Consider the following 10,672-nt stretch of genomic DNA (forward strand, 5'->3'; position numbering starts at 1 on the left):
GATCTACCCCTAATTTTACCAATGTCTCGGCAGAATAATCCATCGGAGATTGATGGCAAAGTTTATGAAAAAAGCCTTTGGATAGACTAAACATCCAGTTGTTGGGTTGCAGCATAGCGACAACATAGAGAGCACAGCTGCCACAGAATTTTGGTTTCTATTGCAACTGTCAAGTAAACAGAGTTTGACTGGCTAATACAAAAGGCGGTTCCAGATGATTGTAAACAAAATTTGAGGGGTATACCCACTGGTGTATTTTACCGCTGGTGCAATACAAAAGACCAGCAATGATGCTGTTACACCAATCTTTTCAACCACAAACAAAACGATCACTTGGGTCCAGCTTTTCCATAGGAATCCCGTAGAGTAACGGTTCTGTTGAACACAAGTTCCTCAGCCGTCGAGTCGGAATCCACAGCAAAGTAACCTGTAATTGCATAACACTATGGCAGTGAGCAACAAAGACACCATAACATTTTTTTTATTTTTTATTTCCGATTTAAGACACCATCCAAATATTGTTTACCGAGGCGTTCAAACTGAAATTTGTCCCCCAGCGCTGCAGTTGCAAGCGAAGGCACGGCATAGGCACCCTTTATCACTTCCTTTGATCGTGGGTTGAGATCACCCAGCCAATCCTCAAGCTCCACAGGATTCTAATGTAGACCAAGAAGTGATGTCAGCAAGGATAATTTCCGGTACAACAGGGACTTGCAAGAGAGTGTAATGCTATACCTCTGAAAGAAATAATTTCTCGAACAATCTGATTTCCACTTTGAGCGGGTTAACACCTGGAGAAGGTTCGGCAACCCAGTGCAACACACCCTACATATTGTACACAACATCATGATCTCATAAATTCAAATAGCAGAATAATATTCTCATCTGATCTAAAAGAATTTCAATTGCCTAGTTACCTTTGGTTTTGTAGCCTTCGAAGGGTCATACTCAGCTCGGATTTCAATGATATTATCTGAATTATCACCATAGATAACTTCCGTACATTTTATTGGGAATGCATACCTATCAGTTTCAGACGGCAAACATAGATGAGACCACAAAGTATACAAAGTAAGCAAACTAATTAAGTACAGAGTCTACAGATGTATAATGTACTAGTACCTTAGTAGTACTGTTTTACCAGGAGCAAGCCCATAATAATCTTTTGAATCCTTTACACGAAAATCAGACTGCTCGATGTAGACAGTTCTTGAGAATGGAACCTAGGGATGACCACAGTTCCAGAATCAGAGAAGTGATGAACTTATATTGCTCAATGTGTCTAATCTTTGAGCAGAAGTGCAGAACCAAAGGGACTCTGTAACCACTAAACCAGATTTTTAATTCTCAAAATGATTAAGTCATTCAGACATAAGAATTACCTTGTAATAGGCCGAAGCATCATCTCCTGGAGCATCGGGCCACTTTTTTGCATCAAGGTCTATTATTGTTCCATAGTCTAAATTATTTATAACAACCTAAAATTTACCAAATTAAAAGAAAATACTATCAGTGCGTCAATTAACAAAGAGAAAAATAACAAAACTTTTGCCAAAAAAAAAAAGAGAATGCCAATTGCTAAACCTTTAGGGGATGCAAAACAACCATAGCACGAGGAGCTACTTTGTTGAGCTCTTCTCTAATATGATACTCAAGGCGTTCTAAGCGTATCAAACTGTTGTCACTGCATTGAAAGGATAAAATAATGGTATCAGTATATTATGTTGACAACTAGAAAAAGTTCTGCTGATATCGAAAGATGGAAGCATGTCTTTGGGTAAAACATTTCTCCTTACCTCCTTGTTATGCCCATTCCACGAATAAAGGAGTTAATTGCTGTTGATGATACTCCTCTCCGCCGTAGTCCTGCAAGTGTCAACAGGCGAGGATCATCCCACCCATCTACCCACTTCTCTGTCACAAGTTTATTTAGCTGCAAATCCAATCCATATTATAGAACCATATATCAAGGATCATAAGATTGATATAATTCTCCACAAGAATCAGCGCTATACCTTTCGCTTGGACATAACATTGTTTGATATGTTTAACCTTGAATATTCCCAAACATATGGCTGGTACTGGTCCAGGGATACGAGCAGCCAGTAGTATGAAGGACGACGTATGTCAAATTCTAGTGTGCACAACTGGTGATTGCAACAGCCATATGTCAAATTCTAGTGTGTACAACTGATAATTTCAACTGATAACATGTTAAGGCTCACACAACCAAAAGTAGTTAGAGAGAAACTATTACCGAATGGGTAATGTTTTCAAGAGAGTCAACCAAACAATGAGCATAGTCATAGCTTGGATAGATAAACCACTTGTCGCCAGCATGGGGATGAGGTGTAAACTGTGTAGATATATAGAAATATATTAAATTCTACACTTCACAGAAAACAGTAACTCCATAATGTCGAATTGTTTACCTTTATTCTATATGCTATTAAGTCAGCCATGTTCTTGTTATCATTCTGCATGTCTTGTTTCATCCTAAGAGTTGCCTTTCCCTCAGCAACCAACCCATGCCTCATATCTTCAAACAGTTTTAGTGACTCTTCTATAGGCCTATCCCTCCATGGACTATTCATTTGCTTTTCTCTATACTCCTTTATCTCTTCTGGTGTCTGGCAAGCATACAATAGTCAATTTACACATACTGTTGCTTTCTCAAGAGGCGTTCAGTGATAACAATTTAAAAAGCTATATGATTAATGCAGTCAACTATCAATCCAAGGAAAACAAACCTGGTGATCGACATAAGCTAGTCCCTTCTTTATCAAACAAACAGCAAGTTCATATAATTCTTGGAAATAGTCACTTGTATAGGTAACTTTATAAGGCTCCCAGCCCATCCATCGGACAATTTCTTGAATGTGATCTATATATTCTTTCTTCTCCGCCTCAGGGTTTGTATCATCAAACCTGTTGTTCAGATATTAATCATGTCAGCATGTTTTGCAATGCAGTATGTCCATATAAGGAAGAAAAGGGCAAATCAATGGACTTGAAGGCTCCTTTGGAACCATAACATCTAACTATTCCTTCGTACCTAAGGTAACAATGTCCGTTGCGCTCTTTAGCCAGTCCAAAATCAATAAACATAGCCTGTGCATCAAAAATCTTGTAAGCATCATTTCAGATTTTGAGAAACCAGCATTTGCAGAATTGACATCACAGGTGAAAGGGATAGTCACAACCTTAGCATGACCAATATGAAGGTAGCCATTAGGCTCTGGGGGAAAGCGGGTCATCACTTTTCCTCCAGTTGCTTTAAGATGTTTCTCTAAAATGTCCTTTCTGTTGTGTGCTCTCCATATATTTCCATCGCTGAAGAAAATTTCTGTATGGACCTACTCGTAAAGAACAATTTTCAGCTTCAAGGCCATTAGAGAATTCTTTATTTTGAGGAATATGGAGTATCATTGCATATCCTATATAACAATCATCTTACCTTTAAGTTTTCCTCCGGTTGAGGAAATATGGAGTAGGGATTAAGTTCTTCCTCAGATGGTGGAGCAGGAGCAGCTACCGCAGTTTTTTTCTCCTATATTTTGTCAGAAACAAAACTGGATGAGGCAGAGCTAATAACTAAACAGTCCTGCCATAAAACTTGATTGAATTTCAGGTAACAAACCTCAACTTTTGCGGGCTTCTCCTTCTTCTTTTTCACAGGCTTTACATTGTCAGCTTCTGTCTTTGGACCAAGAATCTCTGTAAGCCTTTTATCAATTTCCTCCTGTAGATTAACAGAAGTAATTAGTACAAGCCATATCACAAAGTTACTAGTAATAAATAGTAGCAATTAAACAAAAAACTCCATAATTTCAGCCATGAAATGTATTAAACCTTTATGAACTTAGCATCGCCCCAGGGGTGCCACTTCCTAACCTGTCCGCACAAGCTGCCAACTGGAAAACAAGAAAGTCAGGAGCAAATGATGCCCAGCTTTCCCGACATCACAAATCGAAAGATAAAACAAAACCATCAATAACAAAGTAAAATGAAAATGAAGCAGAAAACAAACCATTTATATGATATCGCTGTTCAACTATGGCTTCCATGTTTTCCTTCAGGATATCAGTGACCATTGACTGAATCTCTTCAGTTGAAACAACCACCCCTGCAGGGGAAAAAAACGCAGGCCCTTAAACAACAGTGAGCTGAAAATGGGCATTTGAAGGACTATTGATTTATCAGCCAACTATAGTATGTGCAAAATAAATTGTGGTTGACTCTTATCAACATAAGAGTTGTTTTAGCCCTGCAAGGTATGAATTCATCAACTTTTCAAAAGCTTGTGGCACTACAGCTTTCAAGCTTTAGTACTGTAGAAGATGAGAAATCATATAAATATAAATGTAATTTCAACCAGACAGAACGTACCCACTCCACATGTCTCTTCAAACTTTGCTGTGTCCAATGGATCAGGACCCAAAGTAGAAAGAAACGACAGAGCAGCATCTAATTGCGCGGGGGTCTTGATCTGGAAACCACAATTTGTCAAGTTCACAACACTTACGAACTCAGCCACACAGCAGCAGTGTTTACAACACAATCACACACAACAGAACTCACCTTTGACGACACAATGTATTGGATGACAACGGGACGATGCACCAGGGCATTCGCCGGATACTTCGTCGCGACCTACTCCAATGCGCAACCAATTAACACACAAACTAACTATCACCAATTCACAGATTTTAATTAGATCAATACTACTATCATATAATAACTCAGCAGCGACGGATGCTCACAGTGTAGAGAAGATTCCCCACAGATTTGTCACACCCACTAACACCAGCCTGCAGGCATAAGCATGGGTTAGCTAGTCCCCCAAACGCAAGGCGGCGAGACCGAAGCGGGAGGGCGGCGCGGTTACCTCGGCGATGACGGCGGTGAGGTTGGCGGTGACCTTGCGGTTGGCGAGGGCGTTCTCCGCCGTGCGCTGGTCAAGCCCGATCGCCAGGAACGACGCCAGCTCCGGCGGCGACGCCGCCGCCGCCGCCGCTTCTCCGGTCGCCATCTCCGACGGATCCCGCGGCTCAACTCCGGCGAGGAGACGAAGCGGAGGCGGCGTGAGAGAAGAGGAGGCGGGGGTGGGGCCCACTGTCAGTGTCACAGAGCGCTCAAACCCTAGCCGTGTGTAGTAGTGAGTACTACTACCGCAGGTCACTGGAGAAAAGGGGATACGAAACGCACTCCGTCCAGTGGAAAAAGAACTGGATATAATCCGGTTCGCAGTTTTGGCCGTCAGATTGGTTCACGGACGGTGGCAGATCAATCTTGGGCGCACATTGGTCGCTAGTACTACCTTTCCATGTATCGTGGGGAGATTGGGCCACTTGGCCCATTAGGAGAAGCAAGTTAGGCCCATTAATTTTCGAGTTTAGGCCCATCAGGGTAATCCCGCGCCCGCTACGATAATGACTGGTGTTCGTTTTGTTCTCAACTTAGCTGTGTTCGTTAGCTAGGGTTGGGAACCATCTCCTCTGCACGGAAAACAGAGCGGTCTATTAGCGCGTGATTAATTAAGTACTACCTCCATATTTTAATGTATGATGCCGTTGACTTTTTGTCTAACATTTGACCATTCATCTTATTCAAAAAATTTATATAACTATCATTTATTTTATTGTGACTTAATTCATCATCAAATGTTATTTAAGCATGAAATAATATTTTCGTATTTATACAAAAACTTTGAATAAAACAAATGGTCAAATGTTAGTAAAAAAATTCAACGACGTCATACATTAAAATACGGAGGGAGTATTAGCTAATTTTTTTCAAAAATGGATTTTTATTTTTTAAAGCAACTTTTGTATAGGAAGTTTTTGCAAAAAACTTACCGTTTATGAGTTTGAAAAGCGTGCGCACGGAAAACAAGGGAGAGAGGTTGGGAACAGCCTGAAACGAATGCAGCCTTATTTATGTTCCGTTTATCTAATTTATTATCTTATGGTATATGTATGTTTCGTACATGTATAAAGAAAGGTACCTAAATATTCCCTCCGTCTCAAACTATAAACATTTATAGACTTCGACACAGTTTCCGAGATGCTAATTTGACCAACAGTATCTAAAATAGTAAAACATTTTAAATAAAAAGGAGTTGCATATTATGATAGTTTGTTGAATGATAAATCTATTAACATAAATTTTACATGATTGATGTTTTAAATTTTTTTTTGTTACTAATGTTCAAAATTAAAAGATATTTGACTTGGTACTATTCTAAAATGCGCATATTTTGGAACGAAGGGAGTACTGTATAAAACATCATTTGACTATGCATAGAAAGGGATGGTCACTGCACTGCGACGCTAGATTGCCGACAAATCTATCAACAAAAGCGAGGAATCTTTTGACAAGATATTTGTCGGCAAAAGGTTTTCGGTGCACTATTTTATATTTAAGAGGATATAAGTGGATCGGCACGTGAATCTACTTATAAGCTAATTAAATTGGTTTATCCTTAAGTTACCCATTTATTTGGTCTACTGGTAACATACTCGTACATTATAACTGGACCGTATCATCAGGGTTAGACTAGGATGGTGGTTGAGGAACATTGGACCCGGTGATTACGTAAGCGGAGTGACACAGTGGGGGAGGGTGCAAAGAGGATGACTTCGTTTTTATAGTAGAGATAAGTAGGTTGACAGGTCGACCCACTTGCACAGTTAATTCATAAAGCAATACTGCAAGTATATAGCGGCAATCAGCATAGGTTAGAGCTGTCTTGCTCAAGGAAGGACAGCATACAGTTAGATTGACACACGAAAGTTAAACAAAAGGACACATTCAGATGAAGGAAAAAAAAAGAAGGTATAGGTATCTCGAATCTGAACAAAGACATGGCACACATAACATCCAATCATTTTCAGCATCATGGGACATCAGATGTAGACTTGCAGTGTAAGCTCTGGACAGCTTACCAACTTACGATGTTAATACCTTTGTCCACAAATTACAAGACGACATTACTGAACTGTCAGCTATGGGTCAAGATAAGATGAGTTTCACATTGCCTACTATATTTACCAATTATATTTGAGCAGCTGAACCAAGGCTCTATAAACAGTAATCCATCAGCAGAGACTATGGGTTGCTATTGATGGGGTAAAAGTAAGAACCATTAGCCAGATTTCTGCGCTATCAGACTATAAGGATCCAGGCTCACCTCCAGATAAGAACTTATGGGCCCAAGCTTCAAGGTACTCCCTACCCATGTTCATGAAAAAGCTTCGATGCACTTCAAACTCTGGTTTACAAAGGCAAATTCCAACTGAGAGTCTATCAGCAGGTGTCAGTGGGATTTCTTTCAGCATGTTCCATAGAGGAGCATTTGGGTCCGATGATGTCGGTGCTGCTCGTATTGGTTTTGCAGGGGTGTCATGGATCCCAGCTAAGGTACTCTTTACCATATCCGCCTTCCTGCCATCATGTGGCACGGGTGCCTGCGGTTTTGGGTTTGGGGTTGTTTTTGTTCTGCTGACTACTTTGCACTTCTTCAATCCAGGCTTGAGAGCAGCCATTGTGCTCTCAGCAAAGGATCCAGATGGCTGGGCAGATGGTGCACTAGTGTCAGACATCACTTCACAAGGCACTGCATCACTACTTGCTGCCACCTCATGACAGTCATCTTCATCCTCCAAAACAAACTTGTCCAAGTCTGCCCCATCAGGGTCCCTTGCATCTGCACAATTTGCCATCATGTTCAACGGATCGAGGATTTCCATGTCATCATCGTTAATGTCAGCAGCTTCAATTGGGTCTGTCACAGGGGCAGCATCCACTGACCACTCACCAAAGAGAGCTTGTATATGATCGAAGAATGGAATTGGTTTAACAAGAATTGCACGCTCTGCTATCTGTACAAGGAGGAAAAGAATCATTAGTGCACTTGGAGAATAGTGAAACTGCAATCATCTCCAACGATAAAAATACTTACAGGTAGACTAGCCAAAGTTGAAGGAGGTAGTATTAGCATTTTGTGTTTCTTGTCAAACCTACTCCCACTCATATTCATATAACGGGCCACAATATTCCAAACCTCCTTGAAGCGCCTAAAGTGGCGGTGGACCTGATCAACAGTGAAAGTTGTCTCAAATCTAGCATTTAGTACGGTCGTGCAATAATGGTGGTGCATCTTCTTGAACTTGGTCTTGGGTGGCATCTCCTTCTTCTTCTGAAGGTACCAATCAAGCACAAACTTTGACATGACTGTAGGCCAATTCGTGGCTCTTGCCCTTTTGATCTTAGAGTTGTCACCCAAGTCCATGATGTGATGGTCTACAAGAAGTAGATTGAGTGACAGGAGTTAAGAATATTATGGTGTAAAATTGCAGTAACCTCATTGATAGTAGGTAAATCATACTCCCTCCAGTCACAAAAACCCCACTCTTTTTGATTTTCAAATATATCCTAAGTCAAACTTTCAAAATTTAAATATGTACATATTTTTTAATATTTGCATAGGATGCATGAAAATCATAGGGGTAGATTCACTGAAGAAAGAACTTTAGTAATATAATAATATTGTCAGATTTCAAAAATGCATCGTAATAGAAATTAGTGATCAATGCTGCTTTTCAAATACTATGTTGGCGTCCAAAATGACATGTTTTTGTTACTGGAGTGGAGGGAGTACTTAAGATTCTGCGGAAACAGTAGAAACTATCAACGATAAATAAAAGTATGAACACAATACAAGTAATAGTTGTGGCAGCAAGTGGTGTATGCATTAATTAACATTTGCACTCTGCATTGTAAAGCATTACAATGCAAATGCAACATCAATTTTCTCTCCAAATCCGTGAAGCAGAGTCATCGAATTATAAGACCTATTGGTAATGCATCACTGCTTGATCTGTAACCACTCTAATTAATATAGGGAGTGTTTCAACCACCTTTGGTCTCCCCAAACCAATGTCACAGAGCTATTAGTAAACTAGCTACCTATTGGCAGTCCACCACTACCTGATCTAAAAAATACTATAATCAACTTCAGACATCATACAAGACATTGTTTACGCAACTATTATCCAGTGTAATTAAAGAACATGAGTTACAATCATCAGTTTAGCCCCGCACGAAATGGAGGGTCATTGGGTATGGACTAGAGAAATCCTGAAGTTCAAAGTCTCATTCAATTTTCATGTAAATATATATACAAGGCAGTAGGTAATTGCACAGTTATTAGAGGAGCACACCAGGATGACTCCCACCTTCATACTTCTTTGAATGATATTCACCATTCTGAACAACTACATGATGGCCGTGTACTATGCCAATCCGCATACCTTTAATCGGCTAAATACTGCCACCCTAGAAGTAAAATCAATCTGGTGTCATCACCTTGTGATCATGAATGTGCTCTCATTTTCACACTAGCGAATTCGGTATTCCATCCGTTCAGGCATCTGAAATCCTTGTTGACCAATTAACTTATCAAGGCTTCAGCAGCAGTGTTATCAGGACATACATTTCCAACTACTGTTTGGCATGTTGATTCTTTTCCATGCATCAACTTGCTTCTTACATGTGCGACACTCATCTGCCAGCTCTAGTGGTGTTGAACAACAAACAAATTGACCATTTAACATTGAACAGTGAATAACAGCTCTACCCAAAAAATAACATATTCCAATGGTTTCTATCAGATGTCTCCAGAGAGACGATTCCTCTGTTAAGAACGCGTCGAATTTTTCCTCACACAAAATACGCGCATACATTGTTTGGAATAAGCACTCTGCGGCTTTCAATCGAACTACTCACTACTCGATTTTGCTCCTAGATTTATCCATCGAATCCCTAAGTCATATCACCGCAGGCCATAACGAATTCGCGATAATAATGAAATAAATTCCTAGCCTAATGCTGCATATGGATCACCTAAGAGCAATCACTGAACAAACTAAACTAGGTCACGCGATTCAACCAAGCCCTTCTCCCTATCATTCCAAAAGAAAAAAAAACAAGAAGGAATTGCAGTTGAATCCCCCACGATACCTTGCGCTAGCTTCGGCGAACCCAAATCACCCGAGCCCTCGTCTTGGCCGCCGGACATCGTCCGTCTCCCGGGTGCGGCGCCGCCCTCCCACGCGCGCGCGCGGCGATTGGCGTGGCTGCTAGGGTTCGCGAGGCGCGAGGGCGGGGTGGCGGCCGCGGCGAGGAGGGGAGACGGCGGCGAAGGCGAAGGCGAAGTGATGGAGGACGGGATGGGGTTGGGGAGTTTCTTGTCTGAGGCTGACCGGTGGGGCCCACATACCGAACTGGACCGAACCTGAACCTAACAGTGATTTTCGGGTGTGTTCGGCTCACCGATTTGACCGAACTATAACCAAACCTAACCTAATTTCGTGTAGTTTAATTTTAAAATTTTTGGGGATTCGATATGACTGAAAATCGAGCAAGCTGTTACATCAACTGGCAATATAGTAACTTTAAAATTCAAATTCAAATTACAGAGGTACTTTAAAAATCTTCTACTATAGTAGCTTTAAGGGATTTTGACATTTTGCTTGCACTGTTTGACCACTCGTCTTATTCAAAATTTGTGCAAATATAAAAAACAGAAAGTTGTGCTTAAAGTACTTTGGGTTATAAAGTAAGTCACAAATAAAATAAATAATAATTTCAAATTTTTTTGAATAAGACG

General features: G+C 40.6%; 2 protein-coding genes across 2 annotated transcripts; both read right to left on the reverse strand.

The window, feature by feature from the left end:
* Positions 1-138: 138 nt before the first annotated feature.
* Positions 139-5,062, reverse strand: LOC4337996 (glutamine--tRNA ligase). Its single transcript, XM_015784471.3, has 22 exons — positions 4,889-5,062; positions 4,764-4,811; positions 4,582-4,653; positions 4,390-4,489; positions 4,031-4,126; positions 3,853-3,914; positions 3,641-3,742; positions 3,458-3,550; positions 3,204-3,356; positions 3,056-3,111; positions 2,751-2,928; positions 2,433-2,630; positions 2,258-2,356; positions 2,016-2,147; positions 1,797-1,933; positions 1,585-1,684; positions 1,383-1,478; positions 1,123-1,223; positions 918-1,023; positions 736-825; positions 527-656; positions 139-427 (listed from the first exon to the last, which is right to left on the reverse strand). Exons 1-22 carry the CDS (start codon positions 5,030-5,032, stop codon positions 330-332), a joined length of 2,391 nt encoding a protein of 796 aa, XP_015639957.1. The 5' UTR covers positions 5,033-5,062; the 3' UTR covers positions 139-329.
* Positions 5,063-6,818: 1,756 nt separating this feature from the next.
* LOC4337997 (uncharacterized) lies at positions 6,819-10,276 on the reverse strand. The gene is made up of 3 exons (XM_015782159.3): positions 10,024-10,276; positions 7,964-8,304; positions 6,819-7,883 (listed from the first exon to the last, which is right to left on the reverse strand). Exons 1-3 carry the CDS (start codon positions 10,079-10,081, stop codon positions 7,173-7,175), a joined length of 1,110 nt encoding a protein of 369 aa, XP_015637645.1. The 5' UTR covers positions 10,082-10,276; the 3' UTR covers positions 6,819-7,172.
* Positions 10,277-10,672: the final 396 nt, after the last annotated feature.

Source organism: Oryza sativa, chromosome 5 (genome assembly GCF_034140825.1).
Source record: "Oryza sativa Japonica Group chromosome 5, ASM3414082v1".
NCBI classification, from domain to species: Eukaryota; Viridiplantae; Streptophyta; class Magnoliopsida; order Poales; family Poaceae; genus Oryza; species Oryza sativa.

Coding starts and splice junctions, on each gene's coding strand:
- LOC4337996 (XM_015784471.3), bottom strand. CDS start 5,032: ATGGCGACCGGAGAAGCGGCGGCGGCGGCGGCGTCGCCGCCGGAGCTG. Junction 3,357..3,457: donor AACCGGAGGAAAACTTAAAG/GTAAGATGATTG, acceptor CTTTACGAGTAG/GTCCATACAGAAATTTTCTT. Junction 428..526: donor ATTTCAGTTTGAACGCCTCG/GTAAACAATATT, acceptor ATGCAATTACAG/GTTACTTTGCTGTGGATTCC.
- LOC4337997 (XM_015782159.3), bottom strand. CDS start 10,081: ATGTCCGGCGGCCAAGACGAGGGCTCGGGTGATTTGGGTTCGCCGAAG. Junction 8,305..10,023: donor TTCGCCGAAGCTAGCGCAAG/GTATCGTGGGGG, acceptor TACTTCTTGTAG/ACCATCACATCATGGACTTG. Junction 7,884..7,963: donor CAACTTTGGCTAGTCTACCT/GTAAGTATTTTT, acceptor CTCCTTGTACAG/ATAGCAGAGCGTGCAATTCT.